This window comes from Sceloporus occidentalis, unplaced genomic scaffold (genome assembly GCF_023333645.1).
Source record: "Sceloporus occidentalis isolate IW3139 unplaced genomic scaffold, rSceOcc1.0.p SCAF_1, whole genome shotgun sequence".
NCBI lineage: Eukaryota > Metazoa > Chordata > Lepidosauria > Squamata > Phrynosomatidae > Sceloporus > Sceloporus occidentalis.
In genome coordinates, this window is record NW_028316981.1 from 69,690,039 (window position 1) to 69,712,083 (window position 22,045).

The 22,045-nt window shown below is 40.8% G+C and overlaps 1 protein-coding gene across 1 annotated transcript in view; it reads right to left on the minus strand.

The window, feature by feature from the left end:
* The window catches only part of STAB1 (stabilin 1), a 146,290-nt gene that overhangs the window by 1,712 nt on the left and 122,533 nt on the right, over window positions 1-22,045 (minus strand). The window contains exons 54-68 of the mRNA XM_089524356.1: window positions 20,189-20,248; window positions 18,623-18,863; window positions 15,696-15,845; window positions 15,058-15,162; window positions 12,778-12,885; window positions 11,155-11,348; window positions 9,641-9,785; window positions 8,042-8,175; window positions 7,205-7,370; window positions 6,759-6,865; window positions 5,556-5,675; window positions 3,900-4,046; window positions 3,597-3,716; window positions 1,676-1,819; window positions 57-164 (exon numbers count right to left, since the gene is read on the minus strand). Of these exons, the coding sequence (XP_089380482.1) occupies window positions 57-164; window positions 1,676-1,819; window positions 3,597-3,716; window positions 3,900-4,046; window positions 5,556-5,675; window positions 6,759-6,865; window positions 7,205-7,370; window positions 8,042-8,175; window positions 9,641-9,785; window positions 11,155-11,348; window positions 12,778-12,885; window positions 15,058-15,162; window positions 15,696-15,845; window positions 18,623-18,863; window positions 20,189-20,248 (2,049 nt within the window). The remainder of the gene's footprint in view (window positions 1-56; window positions 165-1,675; window positions 1,820-3,596; window positions 3,717-3,899; window positions 4,047-5,555; window positions 5,676-6,758; window positions 6,866-7,204; window positions 7,371-8,041; window positions 8,176-9,640; window positions 9,786-11,154; window positions 11,349-12,777; window positions 12,886-15,057; window positions 15,163-15,695; window positions 15,846-18,622; window positions 18,864-20,188; window positions 20,249-22,045) is intronic.

Below are 22,045 nucleotides of genomic sequence, written 5' to 3' on the forward strand. Positions count from 1 at the left end.
AATCATCCATACTTTTGACAAATATTTCAACATAATGTGACTTTCAGGTATTTTACCTCAAATGGCTCATAGATTGAGCTGTCTGTCCCATAAATAGGATTTGGAATGGAAACCAAGTGTGGACTCCTTTCCTCCCAAGAAGGCTCTTCATCCTCCAGCTCAGCCTGCAAGCAAACAGATGAAAAGCACATCCTTAAACTTAAAGGAGGACTTTCAACTCATATTTTCAACTTCCATCTGGAGACTTTCAACTCATACAGTTGACTACTGTACTATTAAAGCTAAAATGTGAATCAGTAAGACTGAATTGCGCAACTTCTTTGAGGGCAGGGAGACTGGCCTTCTTTATGTTGCTGAAGTATAGCACCCTGACAAGATTGGAGCCCACCGACATGTTAAAAATCTTGCTGGGCTTGTGTCAGTATGGTGGGAGAGAAGAGGGGTGTTTGCTGTTCTCCTCCTGGATGTTCTGATTAGTTGCTTTTTGCTCTGAGAGGGAAATTATTTAAATCAGCTCTAGGTCTAATGTAAATGTCCTACATTGTGGTAAAGGCCTGCGAGGGCCTCGGATTGTGTGCATTCAGAACTTCACCCACTCATCAACACTCGGTCCCAGTTCTCCCTGTTTTCTCTTTGTATGATAGCAGAGTCAGGCGTGTAGGATTTGATGTTGGATCTTTGAAATAAGTATCTTTTTCTAATCTTCAAGCTGAGTTTCTGATGGAGCCTGCCCCAATGGTCCATGATATTCTATAATATTACGCTTTTGACTTGAATTTCACTCTGTCATTCTAATCCTGGCTAGCATTTATCTTGACTACTTTGCTCAATGAACTGAAGTGCATGTTTATCAGTGTTCTGTGTTTTCATGGGCTTTCCTTTCCTGCATCTATGTTAGTGATATAATTATTGAGTTTAATCAGACTTTGGGGAGCAGAAGTATCATGCCCAACTCTTTCTACCCCCACCCCATAGCCTCTGACAGTTTTGAGTTATCCTAATACAAGTATTACTACAGTTTAGCCCACTCCTGTTGTTAATCTTGACTAGAGTAGATCCATTGAATCAATGGAGATTATTGATTTGTTGACTTGTCATTCAACAATTGATTTGATAGATCAACTCCAATTAGGACTCGCCAGTAGGGTTCCACTCTTTCTCTATCCCCCCCACCCCCAAACCTGTAATTGCACTGTTCTGTACTAGTGGAATACTTTATGCCATGTCCATGTCGACTGGATATGACAATTTTTTGACCAACACATCTGGAGAGCTCCTTGTAGGAGGAGTGTGCTCCAAGGTAAGTGTCTTAAGATGATAATAATAATAATACTTATTTGTATTCCGCTTTTTCACAAAGGAATAAAAGCGGGTTGCAACAATATAAAGAAAACATCAAGCAATTAAAAATTAAAATGTAAACCCCCCCAAACCCCAACCCTCCCCCCCAATCATAAAAAGAGTGATCAACCCATAAAAAGAGATCAAGGAAATGTTTGCTAGAGATACAACATTGCAGTTCCAGTGCCCACAAGTTTAAATACTGTATACTGTATGCAATGATATGGCAGAAATTTTCTCATATGAGCCATCTGGCATTGAAAGCAAAATATTGTTGACATTTTATAGAAAAACAAAATCTGTGTTTTTCCCTGTAAATGCACTGTACAGATACCTTAAAGTAGCGAAACTGGAATCTTTGGTTCGTTCTTTTGAGGTAATAGTAGGACACTACAGCGATAGCTGCACATAGCACCACTACGGCAACAATGCTCACACCAATTGTCACAGCACCAGATGGTTTTACAGGACTCGTAACCTGCGAAAAGCAGCATTCTTGTATTTATATGGCAAGATGTTATGATCAGAGAGCTGCCTTAAAGCATTTAAACCTGTTTAACCAGCTGTCTTTAAACTTAGCTTAGAAATGACTCCTTAACTTTAAATTTAAATTTAGACCCAATTCAAAACCAAACATACATACATACATAATTTTGGAGGATTCTATAGTACCCTACACAATCACCTCTATAACTCAAGATAGTAAACACATCTCCAAATCAAGAGGGTGATAGAAGATGTTTTCCTCTGCTTTTAATGTTTGCAACTTGTCACTGAACTTTTTAAAATCCTAATATGTTGTTAGTTGTGTGGCTCAAAGAAACAGTTCAGTAGGAAAATAATCCCAGGGGTTTTTTTGTTTTTTTTTGGGAGGGGGTGTTCTGAAAGAAAACTCTGGAAGGGTATTTAAATATATATCACTGGATCACTTTTCACTAGCTTTCTTTTTTTTTTTTACTCAAGTATGTCTGGAGAGCAATGGATCTCCTCCAGGTTGCTCCCTCAGAAAAGGGACCTGTCATCTCCTTTGCCCTCCCTCAGTTTAGTAAGTGGGCTCTAAGTTTACTTTAACACTGGATAAGCAGATGCAGGTTGTGTTGGGTTCAAAATGGTACAACATTTTAACCATTTAAATAAAAGGCTTCCATAGATAGTATAACAAAACAACAGAGGCTTATTGATTAACAGAAAGGCCAAATGTTTAGCCAAGTAGTATACAGACTTTACCCTTGGGACTCTCCTTACATGTGGACATTGTGCTCCTCCCTATTTGATGTAGTATATGAACAAAAATATTTTGTTTATTTAGTGTGCAAATTTTCATTTTCACATTCATGTATATTCATATTTTAACATCTTATAAGGAAATTTAGCATCTTATAAGGATATAACAAAAATTGGATCAGTTTTATGTAAGTAAATTCAATATTTAACTCAACATGTGTAAATTTTACACAAAGTCTGGGGGGAAGAGAGGAGGGATCACATCCACCAAGTCCCATATTTCCCTGTAACAATTAACTTAGAATCAAAGTAGCAAATTCTCCGAGCTCTTTAGTCAGCTTTGCTACACTCAGCTCCTACAAATCTCTTTTCCATATGACCCACTCCTATCTCTGGCCCTGTCTTGTTCCTATCTTGAACGTACCCATTCCTATCTGCTCCCTGTCCCTGTGAGTTGAACAGTCTAACCTATGTGAAGTCGAAGGCTTTCATGGCCAGCATCCATAGTTTTTTGTGGAGTTTTTGGGCTATGTGGCCATGTTCTAGAAGAGTTTCTTCCTGATGTTTCGCCAGCATCTCCAGAGAACCTATCTTTATATACTCTTTCCCCTTAGCCCTCTCTCTCCTTAGCATTCCCACAAGTCATTATTGCCTGGAAGCTAATAATTTAACTCTTTTGCACTAGGAGGATTGTTTAAAAATCCCCTTTGCCTGGACATAAAAGCAACCCAATGGGCAGAATGTCAACCAGGCTGTGACTATATTGTCATCCCAGATTGTTTGCCTATCATTTTGTATTTTCCCACAGAGGCCTGGATCCAGTCGTGTTTTATGCCAATTGAAGGGTACTTTTATTCATGCAAGCTGATCTGCTCCAAACTGCCAATTCTTCCAGCCCACTGATGCTCCCTGGATGCCATCCCACACCATTCACAAAGCACAAACTATATGCCATAAATCAGAGGAAAGGAATACAAAATGGATTAAATGCATGCTGGGCACTTCTGAGAGGCAATGTAACAATGGCGAACCTGCTTGGGCAGCTGACGTTGAAGAGGTACCATCAAAGGTGTCTCAATAGCATGAATAATTCCATTGGAGGCCAGAATATCCCATTCAACTATCACTGTATTATTTACCATCTTAGAATCCTGAAGCAGCAACAGTGAAAACAACAATTGCATTCATGGTTAATAAAAATGTACTACAATCCAAAGAGTTTAAAAACTATCAAGCAAATTTAATGCAGAAAAGGGGATTGCCCAAAGAACAGTGCCAAGGGCTTCCTGGATAAATGGAACAGAGCTTCTGTCCAGTTATACATAGATACTTACAGGGAATTTGGTGTTGTTCACAGAATCTGTGATGGAAAGGTTAAATCCTGCTTGAGAAGGTATAATGGTGCCAGCCGTGAGATTGACACTCCAGAGGAACATATCACTTGCAGATACATGAAGTTTCAAGTCGGACAGTGTTAAAGACTGGTAAAAAAACAGGTTTACATTCCATTCAAAGTTATTGATCAGAAAAAGGGAGAGAAAAAAATATATCCAACTGCATTCTAGCCATCCATTCAGCCCTATGCACCACAAAACTATTTACAACCTATGCATGCATAATTGGAGCAGACCTCTTAGTAGAGACTAAACATAGTGTTCCTATAGCTTTTGTATAATCTGTGACTTGTGGAATAGTAGCCATTAGATCACATGGAAGGTTAAAGGGAAAAAGTCTCGTGCAGGAAAAAAGTGGCAATCTCAATGTAAACATTAAGAGGTTGTTGATTTGTTGTGTGCCTTTGATAATTTCTGATTTAAGGCGATCCTAGGGCAAACTTATCATGGAGTTTTCTTGGCAAGATTTGTTCAGAGGGGATTTTCTATTTCTTTCCTCTGAGGCTGAGAGTGTGTGACGTCCCCAAGGTTGCCCAGTGGCTTTCTGTGGCTGAATGGGGACTGGTCTCCAGAGTCCTAATACAACACTCAAAACTCCACACCTTACTACTGCAAGGATAAGCTTGATAAAGAAAAGAGACCAGATGGTTGGCAAACAAAGAGCTTACTGATAGAAAGTCATGCAAGGGCAGTTTAATTTTGTATCCACATACTGAGTGTGTGGCTTTTGACTAGAATGAAGCCCAGCATACAGCTAGTGACATGTTCTCACTGTTTGGACAACCCTAGTACTGAAGTGTGTGTCTTCTTGTACTAGGCACACTCTGTGTCTTGGACTATCAGTGAATTCTAATCACATTCTAAAACTAAAAGCACACACATGTTATGTTTGTTCAACCCCACCTTGAAAAAAATTTCCACAGTCAGAACAAAGGGTCAGTTTTCAAAGGCAGAAGATTATTTTAAGTACATGTCTTTGGCAAAAGAGTTCTGGAACTCAAGTAGATATATGTTTAGTTATCCTCTTCAAATCTATTCCATGGCAGATCTATTACTGGTATTTGAAAGGTACACAAACAGGGGCTGGATGCTAAACTAATGTCTCAGGCTTTCTTTGGGAATGGAATAGAAAAGAGTCTACCCTGAGGCTGAATATCCCTCTTTGGAAATTCACTAGCAACAGAAAAAATTGTCTAATTCACATAGTTTGTCATGAATTTCTCTGAAGAATCATAATTACTGTTTAGCAAGAGTACTGAGTATTCCTGCAGTTACAGATCTCAACTCCCCTCCAGAACTTTAAGTCCCAGATTTCCATGAGGAAAGGTAATAAATATTAAAACCATTACATTTCTTCTAGACTTCATTCTCTTTAAGAGAATCTGAATTAGTGTGTGTGTTTTGGTGATAATGTCAGATGTCCAGACTGGCAAACTCATATTTGAAAATTTCTAATTTTCATATAATAGTAATAATAATAATAATAATAATAATTAGTTATAAACCATAAAACTTTCCACCCTCCTCAAGATTAAACTTGGTGCAAGGCTATGATGCAGAAACACTACAGTCCATTGTCTGTTCTATAGTTCTTACTGTATTGTCCCTGAAGCCAGAGTTCATGGGCACAAAAACTGTTTTGTAAGTGCTATCTGTGGACAGAAAAGCAACAAAATCGGCTCCATCCTCAGTCGAATTAGCATAATCCAGTAACATCTGAAACAGAGAAAGGAACTTCATGGTTAATTTAAAAGAGGAGGGGACAAAGGCCCCAAAGTGTAACCCTTGAAATCTCCCCCAACCCTCAGGACTCTCCCAATATTTTCCCACTGATTTTCCCCCTTCTCAAAATGGATCAAAATGGTTGCAAAATGCAGTGATTTTGCCTTCCCAACCTCCAAACCTTTGGAAAATGGAGGAAGGAAATCAGACAAAATGAAACAAAGTGATTTGATGTTACAAAACACTGCTCCTGCCCGCTCCACAATTGCCCACCTAGAAAAGTATAGGTGTATCCAACAGAAATTACACCCAACAAAAGGAATATCTATAAGCAGGTCCTAAAAGGTAGAATAAATATACAGTACATACAATTTTCTTCCCCCAAATGTTTACAGCACCTTGCCAACAAGAATAAAGAGGCTGCTAGCCATGGGGTGCTTCTTCCAGTGTGAGAGAGCGTAATCCTCGCCCTCCTGTAGCCCTCTGCCCTTTATGCCCTAGTATGCCCTGCTCTGGCAGGTTTCCTGGAGCAGCTGAGACCCTCAGGAGGAAGGGGAAGCAGAAGAAAGGCCCACTCCTCTGTCAGGGCAATATGCCATGGGAGGGCACAGGAGAGGGATTTTGCTGCTATGGCACCCCAGTGATGGAGCACTCTCCTTTTGTATGCCAATTAGTGCCAACACTGCTGTCATTCCAGCACCAAGTGATAACATGATAGTGCAATAATTTGTTTCATACAAACCTTTGGATGTCTTTTTAACTCATTCAGTTTTTATAGTGTTCTAGCCTTTTAAATTTGTTTTTTTTAAATTATCATTTACATTGTTTTAAATTTGTCAGATTGGTTTTATTGCATGCTGTCGGGATGTAAATATTATAATAAATAAAAATAAAACAAATAATGGTACTGGATTGGGATGGCACCAATATCTATGCCCATGAAAAGCAGCACTTATTCCAGTTCACTAGTCAGTCTCTAGGTCCTACGTAGCTTAGAGTCTCAGACATACAAAGCAACTAGACTACAGATGTTGCCCATCCTTGCTATAGAAGCATGAATATGAAATTACCACTTACAGAATAGTAGAGTGAGAAATTTGCATACTGGCCCAGCACAGCCAAAAGATTCCCTATGCAGGTATAGCCATCTCCAATAAATCCATTTCTACAGCTACAGCTCACATCTGACATGGAAAACAACAAGAGTTAGATGCAGTAACATTTGGGTGTGAGACATTTATTTTTTTTATTTATTTGCATTTTTATGCTGTTTTTCTCCCAAGGGTCCGAAGGTGGCTCATAAATAGTACAAGACATGTACTAGTCTGTTGAGAGGGGTTATACTTGGAAAGCATAAGTGGAATGGAGTTCAAACAGATGAGCCTTTTGTGTAGCTTCACCTTTCTGTTCCACCACCTCTGACCTGAATACAGGGTTACTATATTTAGCACTCCCATGTTGCAGAAATTAGCATGTCACTGTAAATATTGTTATTTACAGTAACTTGTATTTAAGTTCCTCACCTTGAGCTCTGTAGCAGTAGGCATCCCACTTCTCAGTGATGTTATTTCGAAAACCATAATTCACAATCCCCACATGTTGCCCACCACACTTCTTACTTGGGTACACTATTGGGTAGCCTGCAGTTCTGTTATAAAGCCAACCTACTATGCACAGATGGAAACCCATCTAAAGGGAGGGATGGGGATGGAGAGAGAAAGGGCACTTTGGTTAATGTCCTGTATTTCAATCTGCCCATAGCTTAAACAGTTTTTTTCATCACAATTCATCTTTGTGAATATAAATTAAGCTGTTATGCATTGTGTGGCCTGGAGAAGGCAGTATTTCATTTCCTTTGTATGCCATCTGCATGGTGTCATCACTCTTGTGCCAGAGACTGTGTAGAAAACAAGTTCCATTGCTCTTAGATGCAGGCTTATTCAAAATAGACCAACATTCATAATAGGGTCACATTCTGAAATATTCGTACATTTGGATCCTAGAAGTGAGATAACTGGTTGCAAGTGGGGTGGATGGGTGGCACCCAAAAGGAATACTTCTTGAGGCAAGTGAGCGAGAGGTTGATCAAGGAGGGAAAAACATAAACTCTGTGTTTCTTAGCAAAAAGCTAAAACAGAGAAAAGTTTTGAGGGAAGAGTCAAATTCCTCAAGTCAAGGCAAATGAAACTCAAGCCAAGGCAAAATGAAGCAGAGCTTGGAAAAGCTACTTTTTTTTTCTGTTACAGGTCTCAAAACTCCACAGCCAGCACAGCCACTGCCCAGGGCTTTCTGGAAGGTAATTTTTAAAGCTGTGAAAGGAACCCAAAAGCCACTGAGCAAGAGCCTGGTTGCCTTGTTACCTGCTGTGCAGCTGACAGCTGCTGAAGAGTGGCCACAGTAGCTTCCTCAGCTGTACAGCCAGCTTCAGCCTCTTGATATGTGAAGCTGTATTTTCCTTTTGGAGACTGCAGATGGAAGACACCAACGGTTTTGTCTAGAGAGTGAGAAACAATATTGGGTCATTCTAGTCATTATTTCATTTGCAGGTGCAGATCAAATCTGGGGGAGAGGGACACACAGTTTGACTCATACAACACAAATAAGTATGGCTTCATCAATGCAGGAAAGTTATTTGGACCTTTGAGCTAATACCTCCCACTCTCAACCATCTGTAAATTTCTTCTGTCAGTCCCAAATACTTTATGCACACTGGGACACATCTACAAATGTTTAGCTGAATTGCAGTATTTATTCTGACTGCAGGGCCTTTATTTTTTTTAAAAAAAAACCCTCTAAAATGTGATGTATTGTGACAGACTCAGGAGTGACAAAACAAAAGGAAGCCAAAGGAGTAGGTAAGGAGTAGGGACAATGTGCCCACACAGCATTGAACATTGGCTTAAAAGATGTTGATTATGAGCAGGTGCCAGTCTGCTTCACATGGGAATGAAAGAGCACTTCAACCCGAGCTTTAATTACCAGGTAGGGTAGACTGGCACCTGCCCACAATCACCAGTCTGTAACACTATTTATAGAATAAGAGAATCATAGAATTAGAAGGGGCCCCAAGGTCCATCTCATTCAATCTCTTGCCATGTAGGAATACACAACTAAAGGACTCCTGTTTAAAGACTTTTAGAGAAAGAGAGTACACAACCACCCTCTAAGGCAGTGCTTCTCAATTATTTTCTGTCATGCCCCCCCTAGGAAGAAGAAAACATTTCGCGCCCCCCGCGCGACTGTAAATAGTATCATTTGTCTATAAAATTGTTATAAGTACACCTCTGCATAACAGAGCCTCGCGCCCCCCTTTACGGAGCCTCACGCCCCCCCTGGGGGGCCCGCCCCACTATTTGAGAAAGGCTGCTCTAAGGCAATCTATTCCACTGCTGAACAGCTCTTACAATAAAGAAAGTGTGATCTCTTTTCTTGTAATTTGAATCTATTGGTTTGTATTCTAGTTTCTGGAGCAGCAGAAAACAAGATCACTCCATCCTTTACATGATATCTATTCAGAAATTTAAACATGACTACCATGTCACCTCTCAGTCTTCTCTAAGCTAGACATACCTGGCCTTGTAAAATTGTTGCTCACTGGGCTTGGTTTCCAGACCTCTTCCCAATACTGTGTGAGCATACCCCCTTAGTACGAATTAGTCTCTGTGAATCCTCATGCCAGCCAGAGAAACCCTATCAAATAGTAAGTCATCATCTCCACCCATACTGTAGGCTAAAGTGTGGTATAAGACAAGGCAAGGTACCCTAAAACAATTTTCTTCTTGAAAATTGGCATCTCCCTTCTCAAATTCACCTGTACTGTACCCTAGGCCTGACAAAATAAATTGTTTTCTGTTATTTGAGGTGGCTCCCTCATTTCCCCTAATGATAGGGTCAGCCCTGAAAGAAGAACTGTCTTATGGAAGCATGAAAAGTTACATGACAGGAGACACTGCTTATACCATGGAAATGCAGGTCAGTACAAACAGCTTCAGAGTGACACTGCCCGTTCTCTTCCAAGCAACGATCTATGGGAGGGATGGCTTCCTCTAAGCACTGGATTCCGTTGCCAACATAACCTGGCTTGCACTCACACCGTCGGGAATTCTGCAAGGCCAAAGAACACATGCATCATGCCAAAGAGTGAAAGGGGCATAAGCTTTCAACAAAAGCATGCAGAAGTCAAACACCACCTTTCAAAAAGGATTTAACATCAAGCACAAAAAGCACATCACAAAGCACCCCAGTCTCTTGAGTTCTTTTACATCAGGGATTGGAATGATGTGGACCACCAGATGCTTTTGGCAGCAATTCCCAGCATTCCTCAACACTGGCTATACTGACCAGGATTGCTAATGGAAGCATTCAGTCAACATCTGGAGGGCCATATAATTATTACCCTTGCTTAACATGGTTGGAGACAGACAGAGTTCTTAATCCTATCAGAGGATTAAATACAACCATATTCTCAAATATATGAGGATACAAAGATACAAAATGTATGTGTGTTATATTGAATACATATTTCCATGGGCTCGTGGCCTCTTTGCAGTCTTTTTCAGAAAGTTAGGGGCTTGACAGATGGGCAGCTCTGCACCACCCATCTTTGCCCTAAGTTGGTGCTGCAGCAGCCACACACTGCAGCACCAATGCACTACCAAAAAGAAGCTTCCTAGAGCGGCTTTTTTGTGGTGCCAAAAGGGTGCCTGCCAGTGATGTCTGGACACTACGTAGTGTTTGTGTCATCATGGCGGCCCCTGTGTGGACTGAAGATCGCCAAGATGGCGCTGCCGTTCCATATTAGGGTTTGGAAGTGTGCAGTTGCTAAAACCCTAATTTTGGCCTGAGGATGGCACTTTCTGCCCATATGTACCAGGCCTTATAGACCAGGGATAGCTTCCTTGCTCTCTCCAAAACTATTAAAGAGTCTGAAATGATCCAAGTATTCTATCCTTCCTTTCCCTTGCTGAAAGAGATGTTGAGGGGAGCCTACATGCAGCACAAGGGAGGATTGTGATGGGCCAATGAAGGCTCTCTTTCACCACTGTTTGCTGCACTTCCTTTTACTTAAAGCTTTGAAGGAGAGAAACTGCTAGTTTTGGCAAAACACAGAATGTGAGATGTCATATTAAATAGTGGGTTTAGAAAAATGCAGTTACATGCAGCTACAGACTATTTTGGTGCTGCAAAAGGTTGTCCCAAATACTGTTATACTGTAGATTATGTGGAGTGCACATCAAGGATTTGCATGTAACAGTTAAGAGGAAATCCTTTTACTGCATCATCTCTCCACCATCTCATCCCAAGAAAGGCCGTCTTAATGAGGGCACACCATGAATCCACAGGAATTAGACAGGAGTTACTTGAGGTACCCCAGCATTCCTCCAGTCATCATCCAGTTTCAATTCCAACATGGTTTTCACCCATGATGACCCCAGTGCATCAGGGATCTTCCCAAAGGCAAAAGCATACTTACGGGACCAGTGCTGATACATGTGGCATGCTCACTGCAGTCTCCATTATTTCCATCTGCACATCTGTCAATAGGGCTGCAGACATAGCCATCACCCTCATAGTCTGAGAAGCAGCTGCAGGAAACACTAGTTCCAATCTGGGTGCAATTGGCATAGTCACTGCAGCCACCCTTGTCCTTCCCACACTGGTCGATCACTAGAGCAGAAAAGGCATTTCAGTAAAGTGTCACCTTTTGACTTGGCACCTGTTGCTTGAGGAATTGGGGCAACATATCACTTTGCAGCCATCCATCATGGCACTCCAATCAATCACACAACTGGGGCAACTGCCCCTATTGTGCTCTCTTCCTGAATACTTCCTCAACCTCATCTCCCTGCCTTTCTCTATCCAACATGCCTTTAGGGACTTGCTTTTGTTTTGCTTTGTTTTTATTTCCCTATTTTTCCTTCATGATTTTGGAGCTCCGCTGTCTCAGTGAATTTTTTTAAATAAAGAAAATAGATAGGAAGAAAATGGTAACCAGGGTGCTTCAGAAATCGAGGGGGATAGAGGACACGGGGAGGAGAGGACACTGTGATGTCACATGACTGGCAATCCCACAACTGCTCTGGAGCGACACTTTGCACCTGAGGATTTGCATGATTACCTGATCATTCACGGAGGCAGAGCAGATATGGGTTGGAGGCATTGTCGTGCAATGAGCAACGCCAAAGCCGCTTCCTTCCCAGTGTTCTCACAATTTAATATCTGTGTGCGGTAAAGTCTTCTGAAACTGGTCAGAAAGAAATGAGTGATCACTGTCAGTAAACTGTTCATGGTGGCAATTACTAAGGAGAGGTTTGGGAATTTTAGAGTAGACTAGACTAGATTTAGACTAGAGTGTCTGTTTCAGAAACCATTCTCCATAGCAGTTCTGCTTCTGTTAATCTGGAGTGATAATTTGTCTCACTGAAGTGCTCCATCAAAGAATGAGATTGTAAAACCACAGATCTCATGACAACCTGGTTTAAATTTCACATTTTCTTCCCCATAGGAAAATTTGAGAGGATTCTAATAATTGTGTGGTAGTAATCCTTAGCTACCCCCCACCCCCACTATAAAGCAAAACTATCTATAGATGAAAGTTGTGATATATAAGACAGCATCTCTTGCATCAGTGCACTGATGAACAACAGTGTAATTCCCTGCCCCCCCCCCGCCCCACCAAATGCACATGCTTACGACAGAGTAGTCATGTGCAGGCAATGAAACTAAATAATATGGTAAGTAAGAAGCCAGACGACACTAGTCCTTGTCTTGTTTTTAGTGATATTATAATTAATAATTGCCTTTTGAATCTATCCAACATGGTAAAACTCCTAATTATTCTTTTTAATATTTCTTTATTAATTATTTCCACAATCATACATTCTTATCTCACGTATTGTACTAATGCAAAATAATAATACTAAATTTTCTTTCTTCATCCTTCTCTTCTTCTTTTCCCTTGTATTTACCATATCAAATGTCCTTTATATGTTACTTATCTCATTTTCTTCTTGATTCTTGCTGTCATTATATAAAACTCCTAATGATTAAGCATAGCTTTATATGTTGGGTTCATCACCTGTTATTCCAGTCATACCTGTACACGTCATTCCATCTCCCTCGTAGTACAGTTTGCACTCACAGATATTATTAGCTCGGCAGACAGCATTAGGATGACAGGATGGAGAACATGTAGGCACCTCAGCTAGACATGAAAGAACTCAGAGAAATCAGGCAACTCATTTCCATAGTCAGACAAATACATGTGTCTGTATGTGCCTTTAAAACACCTGTCGTTTATGGCAACCCCATTAATTTCCTAGGTTTTCTTAAGCAAGGAATCCTGAGAGATTGGTTTGGCCAGTACCTTCTTCTGAAATATAGCCTACAGCACCCAGTATTCATTTTCAGTCTTCCATCCCTGGAAACCATGCCCTTAGATAAGGAACGACTTAGGGAGCTGGGGATATTTAGCCTGAAGAGGAGAAGGTTAAGAAGTGATATGATAGCCCTGTTTAAATATTTGAAGGGATGTCATATTGAGGAGGGAACAAGCTTGTTTTCTGCTGCTCCAGTGAACAGGACCAGGAACAATGGATGCAAGCTGCAGGAAAAGAGATTCCACCTCAACATTAGGAGGAACTTCCTGACAGTAAGGGCTGTTCGACAGTGGAATACACTCCATCGGAGAGTGGTGGAGTCTCCTTCCTTGGAGGTCTTTAAGCAGAGGCTGGATGGCCATCTGTCGGGTATGCTATGATTGGCAGGGGGTTGAACTGGATGGCCTTTGTGGTGTCTTCCAACTCAATGGCCTGTTACAGACTGCCAAAATAAAGCTGCTTCAGGTCTCTTTGGAGGTATGCTATTTAAATGATGCATGGGTCCTAAGAGTCCGGAGGTCGCGCCAAAGCCACACTCCATTCCTAAGCACTGGAGTGCAGCTTTGGTGCAGCTTTCGGATTCTTAGGATGCATGCATCATTTAAACAGCATACCTCCAAAGAGACCCGAAGCAGCTTTATTGTGGCAGTCTGTAACAGGCCTATGATTCTATGATTCTATGATTCTATCCAAGTATTAGTCAGAGCTGATTCTGCTTAGATTCCAACATCAGATTGAATCTAATGCCTGTACATCCGGGGCCTATGATGGGGAAAGACCCAATAAAAGAAAATGGTCCTGGGGCCATTTTTGGGAAATGATCCTATTGGTGAAAATTTCTCATGGGGACTAAAGGTTTTAGTTACCTATAGCAAACACGATCATAGTTGTTGCTGCTGTTGTTGTTGTAGGCCTTCAAGTTGGTTCTGACATATGGTGACCCTAAGGTGAACCTATCATGGCATTGTCTTGGCAAGATTTGTTCAGAGGAGATTTGTTATCACCTTCCCTCTAGCCTGAATAACAAAGTACAGTTCATACTTTTGGGGGGCAATATCCTATGCTAATTTCAATGGAGAAAAAACATTTTATTTCACAAAGCAAGCCATCAATGTGTACTGTTAGCTGCTTCCACCCTACCGCTACCTTCAATAATCTCTTGTTAATTTTTATACATCAGAGCTTGTACCACAACTGGGTGAGGTACAGTGGCCAGTAGGTTGGTTTTGGGTACTGGAAACTGAGATTCGGTTTCTCACTTGGAGCAAGTAACCTATCCCTCAGGACTAAACCTTAAATTTATCTTAAATATGCTAAATACCTAAAAAAGAAAAAGAACAACAGAATTCCTGTAAAATAGTACCAGAGATGTTAGTCGAGGAAACAAAGGGATGAAAGGGGTTACTTGGAGACATTTCCCATATGCCAAACCTTCAGATTTGTTTATTTCAAGACATACTAGTATTAGCCTTCCACTCTGTTGTCACTCAAGTATCACATTCCTGAACTGATATAATTATTTGGGAATCTCGTTGTTTATTTTTTAACTTTGTAAAAAGAACTTTACCAGTTTGATGTCAGAGGGGTTCGTGTCCTTGACTAAGTGAGAAAAAGGCTAGATGGGAATTTGGAAGGCTTCCTATTCCCTATATTTGCCTACATATGTAGCAGGTGGGGAGAAGAGGGCTCTCTATTTGGCAGCCCAAATAAACTTTCAAATTATTAAGATCTTAGTGCATAAGATCCTAAAAGTAAACTATTTCGAAAAGATGAAGGTATGAGATGTAGGGGAATGTATGAGAGACATAGTTGATTATGGTGTGCACATTTTTTGTCCCTGCATTATTTAAAAAACATTTTATACGTTTCTGAAATGCTGCTTGCAAAACCTTAGAATGGAGGTAACAGTGGGATGAGAAGATTACAAAAATTAGGAAAACAATCAGTACCTTGTAAAACATGTTACTTGATATGATTAAAAAACATGGGGTCTTTACCTAATTCTGTTTCACAGTGTTCTCCTGTCCATCCTGCAGTGCAGAAGCAGAAGCCATCTCCATGAAGCCCTTCATTGCATATCCCATTCTCTGTACAATGGCACTCTGTAAAAGAAAGAAAGTAACCAGAATCATCTTGGCTTATCGAAGAGGATGCTGACAACTGTAAATCATAATTCCCACACAGGTTGATAGGCAAGCTGCATGTAGACTAAGGTTTAATGTCAGTCACTTTTTATATCTGTTTTAAAAATTCAATGTACTAATTACTCAATTAATGTAGATATTAATGGTATTGTAAGACTGCTTAATGAAATAAATTATATTTTCCCCCCAATTAAATATAGATATTGAATCTAGAGAGTAGTTTTTAAATATATGTTTAGGGGAGAAAGAGAAAGCCACCAAGACAGTCTCCAAATACAATAGCCAAGAGAGTTGCATGTCGATTTTTTAAAAAGCCATAAATACATTTGAAGCAAGACAAAAGTACTATATATGACACATGAGTATGTCAGATACTTCATACGGCTGCCTCTCTTCATGGCAAGTCAATTAACTTGGAACTGGTTGTGGTCAAACTGTATCTGGTAGATCCAAGGTATGGGTTTCTTAGATTATCGACAATACTGTGTTACCTTTGCACTCTGGCCCATAGCGGCCAGGGGTGCAGTGCTCACAAGATGTCCCAATGAAAGCTGCACTGCACTTGCACTGCCCAGAGCCTCCCTGCCCGTCGTCACATGTACCACGATTACTGCACGGAGCCTCAAGCCCTCCAGGACACACTGAAAAGGCAGAACCATAGAAAGTGAGCCAAGCAAATGCATTCCTAAGGAGCCCCACATACTACTATTTTTAATAGAAGATTTGTTGTCACAAAGTGAAGAACTAAGCCTAATTCATTAATTAGTTGCATCTTCTTATTGGTTTTACAGTCATAGTAGAACTGTAGGGTTGTGAGTTGAAGCAGACCTTCTTCCGGTTTACTTCCTTTTCCATGCCTGTATGTAGACAGTAAGCTTGCAACATGCAGGGCCCATGTGACCATGAATCGTTCTAAAGTGATTAAGAATCAGTTTTTTGTGGGTTTTTAAACTATGAGGCCATGTTCTAGAAGAGTTTATTCCTGACATTTTGCCAGCACTTGTGGCTGGCATCTTCTGAGAATGTTGGCATGGAAGAGAGTGGGGTATATACAGTGCACCCACCCCATCTGTGGGCTTGCCATCCGCAGACTCAAGCTCACATGGATGGCAAGCTTTGGGCATTAAAATGTCACATGTGCCAATGGAATGCGCACAACACTGTGCGCAGGAGCACATGGCCACAGCAAACAATGGGACTCCAGGTCCCATATTTTTCCCATACACGGGGAGTGAGGGTGGGGTTTCCAGAACAGATCCCCTGCGTATACAAAGGGACCAATAATAATAATAATAATAGAGATCTTTCCATTGTTTGAAGCAGATACCATGAGTAGGAATGTCAGGTCTTCCTAGGTTCACTTTATAACCATTTGATACACATTCCCATTTGGAGTGATACTAGGTTGGGAGGAAGCGATTTACATGTTAATCGGTGTATTGTTCCGTTGTAGAATGGCAAGGCCTCAGAGTGTCTATTAAATTAATGACTCATTGTCGGCTGGGAATCCCCCCTCACCTTGGGTGATTGTCATTTGCATGGGCTTGGTTCTTGATTTTGGTGTTTTTCAGGACTGGTAGCCAAACTTTGTTTAATTTGAAGGCTTCTTCCTTCCTGTTGAAGTTGTCCAGGTGTTTATTGATTTCAGTGGCTTCCCCGTGCCTTCTGACCTGATAGTTGTTGGCATGGTCCAGAATTTCAGTGTTTTCAAACAGCATTTTATGCTCAGGATGGTTTATAACAAGTTCTGCTACTGCAAATGAAAACCATCCAGAGTGAAGGGGGTTTCCCAGCAGACAATGGATCGTTAATTTGACACCCTGAGGCCTTGCCATCCAACAACAGAACAATGCACAGATTAACATGTAAATCGCTTCCTCTCAACCAACAGTATACCCCACTCTCTAGCCCAAAAATCCCACAAAAAACTATGGATGCCAGCCGTGAAAGCCTTCAAAATCATATTGATTAAGAATTATTTCGGTCACTAAGATTTTTTTTTAAAATTTTCATTATTTAGTCCTATCATTTGCCAGAAAATGCATCACCTAGTATTACTCCAAATGGGAATATGTATCAAATGGTTATAAAGTGAACCTAGGAAGAACTGACATTCCTACTCATGGTATCTGCTTCAAACAATGGAAGGATCTCTATTATTATTATTATTATTATTATTATTATTATTATTATTATTATCATCATCTTTATTTATATCTCACCTTTTCTCCAAAACCTGGACAGAAGGTGGCTTTTCAACAAGTCCTTGTTGTAACTTTCTGATTGTCACCTTCGAGAAATGTTTCATAAAGTAAAGGATGGGTGAGATGGGCTTAATTTGAGCTGTCCCATCTGAAGCATGCACAGTAGGGCAGGAGTGGAGAACTGGACTGGGATACTGGGTTAGATCCCAAACCTACTGGACTCCTGTGGAGGATATCGCAGCCTGATATCACTACCTTCTTGGCTGAAGCACCATCTGGAGCTTCCATCTGATGTTTTAACAAAGGAAGCCACTTCACTCTCCTGTCTCCTTCCACACAGAGAAATAGTATGGGGCGAATAAAGTCAGCTCTCTGAGATTGAGCCTTAAGATTCAGCCAGCTCTCAAAGTGACATCCAAGGGAACTTTACTCCTTGTTTACTTTCCCTGTGTGATGAAAACAAATGGACAGTGAAGCCAAGCTCTTTTCAGATGGTGCTTCAAAGGTAAATAGGGAGTAAGTTCCATGGAACTGAGGTTTACATCTGAGTATATATGTCCTGCAGATCATGCAGCACAAAATCCCCCAAACTCTGTCCTCTAGGTGTTTGTCTGGCTTGCACATAAATCTAGTTGTTTATTTAACTGATTCAAAGCAATCCAACATTCATGTGTGGTTGTCCAGATGGCAATTGGGGAAATCTACCAGAAATTGTTGGTTGACTTTTTGAGCATGCCATCACCATGGCTAAGGGGAATGACAACTTCACTAATGCAAGAGGATAACTATAACTTGAAAAAAAAGAAGAAAGACTATTCAAGATGCATAAATATATTAGAAGGCATATATATAAAATAATTTGTTAGTGTGTGTATTTTTATTTGCACACTCGTATATTCATATTTTAACATTTTATAAGGAAATAACATTGTTCAAATTAGAATAGTTTTATTTATGTAAATTCAATATGTAACTCAACAAATGTGTAAATTTTGCACATTACAATGTTTGGGAAGAGGAAGAGGGATCAGGGTCTTCCCTTGAACAACTCTCATGCTTCCCCTGGGGTCCCACCCCACCGTTTGAGGACCACTAGTCTATTAATATGCTATTCTTATTGGCTATAACTTTCATAACCACCACAGTCAAGTCAAGAAGAAGCAAAACCTAGGTGAAGTTAATTTCTGTGTAAAGATATGAAAATGATCCTTTACCATGGCAATTTCTTCCATAGTGGTTTGCACAGCACTGGGGAACCCACTTGGTGGCAAAGCATGTTCTCTTGCATCCCTTTATCAAAGACCTTTTCAGAGGCTTCCATCTGTACCTCTGAAATCCACCAGATGCAAGCCGCCTTTGCGAAGATGGTATTGGGAAATAGCTGCTTTCAAAATGATTATACCGTGGACCGCTAAACACTGGATCTCCAAAATACAAACAACTCTGGCTTTCTCCCTACAAGGAAAACAAAAATAAAAACCAAGGCTATTTTTGACTTCTCCTTTGGAACCTGTAAGTCAACATGAGCAAGGAGTGATTTGCAGGAGGGAAAGCAATGGTCTTTCCCATCTGTCATTTATATTTCTGATTCCATTCACCCAGTTGCATTATTCCCATTAAAGTTCCAGAGTACAGCCCTCCCTTCAGCCACCATCTGGGAGAGAGAGGCAGGTGAGCTCCAACTGCCTTCCTCGAAGAGGACCAGCCCTCCCTTCAGCCACCATCTGGGAGAGAGAGGCAGGCGAGCTCCACCAGGCCTGCCTGGAAGAAGCAGAGCCCTCCCTCCGGTCCTTCTGCCTTGGTCCAGGCCTCAGAGGGAGAGAAGAATGCTGGACCTGATCCCTTCCCTCCTCACCATTCCCTTCTCCTTTTGTGTCGTGTCTTTTAGATTGTAAGCCTGCGGGCAGGGAACTGTCTGGTTAAAAATAATAATAAATGTAAGCCGCCCTGATAGCCATTAGGGCTGAAGGGCGGGATATAAATACCTAAATAAAAAACAAAATTAAAAAAAAACAAAAATAAAAACCAAGGCTATTTTTGACTTCTCCTTTGGAACCTGTAAGTCAACATGAGCAAGGAGTGATTTGCAGGAGGGAAAGCAATGGTCTTTCCCATCTGTCATTTATATTTCTGATTCCATTCACCCAGTTGCATTATTCCCATTAAAGTTCCAGAGTACAGTCCCAGCTATAGTAGAGCCACTGAATCCATTACTGAATCTGTAATCCGTCACATATGTAAATCCTAGGTTGTACACGTATTTTGCTAGTTACCTTGAACCCTCCTGTATCTCCTTATTGGGCATACATAATTCCTGCATTTCCATCTTTCCCTCTCCTAATTCTATAGAACTAATCATGTCCTCAAAGGCATGAGAAAGATAATCAGATATGCTGCTGATAGAGGTTATGCTCTGTTAGTGTCAACTTGGCACATTCATTAATCTCTGTTTTGTAACAGCCCTTTCCCTCAACTTTGGTCTGTCTGATATCTATGGTTACTTTCTCCTAGTTTTAAAGGCATCCTCCTTATGGTGTGATTTTTGTCCCACCAATGCTCCACAATAGTGGATATGTGGCATGGTTACATATATACACCCATATACTTTCAAAAGTGGTAAAAATGCACATTAACATCTCACATTTATTTACTATGATACAGCTCAGGAAAAATCCTCTAAAGAAATTCGTGTTTTCCTCTTGTTAGCCCCACTAGATAGCTACACTGATTAATAAATTATTTATTTTTTTAAAATAACAGAGCCTCAATGTGAAGCTTACCGCCTCAACTGATCCAGGAGGACAAGGATGCTCAAAGCCACAGGCTCCACACAAAGCATTCTGGGAATAGAAGGAGAAAGAGCAGAGACACAATATAACTAAGAATTACAGTTTTAACGCCACTAAATAGAACTTGCATTACCTGTAAAGATTGTAGCTCTGTTTAGTCATCATAGCTCTTTCCAATATTGCACAAAAACATGTCTTTGAGAAAAAGTTTAACCACGCCATGGTCTAATCTGCACTACAGAAATAATGCAGTTTCACACTGCTATTAACTTGCATGACTCCATCCTATGGAATACTGTATGTAGCTTTTTGTTGCACCAGACCTCCCTGACTGAGAAAGCTACATATCTCACAAAACTACAAATCCCAGAATTCCATAGCATTGAGCCATGGCAGTTAAAGCAGTGTCAAACCACATTAATTCTATAGTGCAGATTAAACTGTTGCCTCAGCAAATGTTTATTTCCAAATCCCTCACCTGATGAGGTAACAAGTTTGTAGGGCAGGAATGGAAAACATGTGCCTTTCCAAATGTTGTAAAACTGTAGCTCCTGTCATTCCCCACAAGCCTAGCTAATGGTGAGAGGTGGCTAGAATTGCCTTTTGGAGGATCTTCTTCATCCCTGGTGTAGGACGACATTTGTAGGGGGAAATTAGAGGGTCAAAGGAGGGAAAATTTAATCCTTCACACACCTCGCCATTTCCCATTCTCCCATCTTCCCGCAGGTAGCCTTAGAGCCCAGCTGAGTGCATACAGGAGGCAAGCTAAAAATGGCCCGCAGGAACATTTACAGGGGACAACTGCAAGCAAAGGGTTCAATGTGTGCGAATGTGCCTTCAAGTCACCCATCGACTTATGGTGACCCCCTGAATTTCATAGGGTTTTCTTAGGCAAGGAGCATCCAGAAGTGGTTTCGCCAGCTCCTTCCTCTGAAACATAGCTTACAGCACCTGGCATTTGTTGGTGGTTTTCCATCTAAGTACTGACCCTGCCTAGCTCCCAAGATCAGATGGTATTTGGTACCATGTTTTGGGGCCCAAAAGGTTCAATACCCAGGGTTTAATTTCCAGCTGCAAATGTCCCCTTCTAGATGTTTTCAGCTTATGGTGACCTTAAGGCAAACCTATCATGAGGTTTTCTTGGCAAAATGTGTTCAGAGGAGGTTTGCCATGGCTTTCTCCTCAGTTTGAGAGGGAGTGGTTTGCCCAAGGTCACCCACTGGGTTTCCACGGATGAGCTAGGAATTGAACCCTGATCTCCAGTCATAGCCAGTCATATGTGTGTATGTGTGTATGTGTGTGTCTGTCTATCTATCTATCTATCTATCTATCTATCTATCTATCTATCTATCTATTTTCCAACCCTGGGCTTTGGATGCAGTCTCTCTCCACTGAAACAGTAGGTTTTATATTTGTGTGTGTATAGGTGTGTATATCTATATCTATATATATTTTCCAACCCTGGACTTTGGATGCAGAGTCTCTCTCCACTGAAACAGTAGGTTGTGTGTGTGTGTGTGTGTGTGTATGTGTATCTCCCCCAACCCTGGGCTTTGGATGCAGAGTCTCTCTCCACTGAAACAGTAGGTTTTATATTTGTGTGTGTGTGTGTGTGTGTGTTATATTTCTAAAGTAAATTAGAAAGTAACAACTTTTTTAACATCTGTAGTTAAAAACCCACTGTAGAAATAATACAGTTTGAGACCCCTTAACCTGCCCTGGCTCAGTACTAAGGAATTATGGGAACTGTTGTGTTTGTGAGACATTTATCCTCCTCTGACAGAGAGTGCTGGTGCCATAATAAACTACCATTCCCAAGATTCCCTAGCACTGAGTTATGGCAGTTAA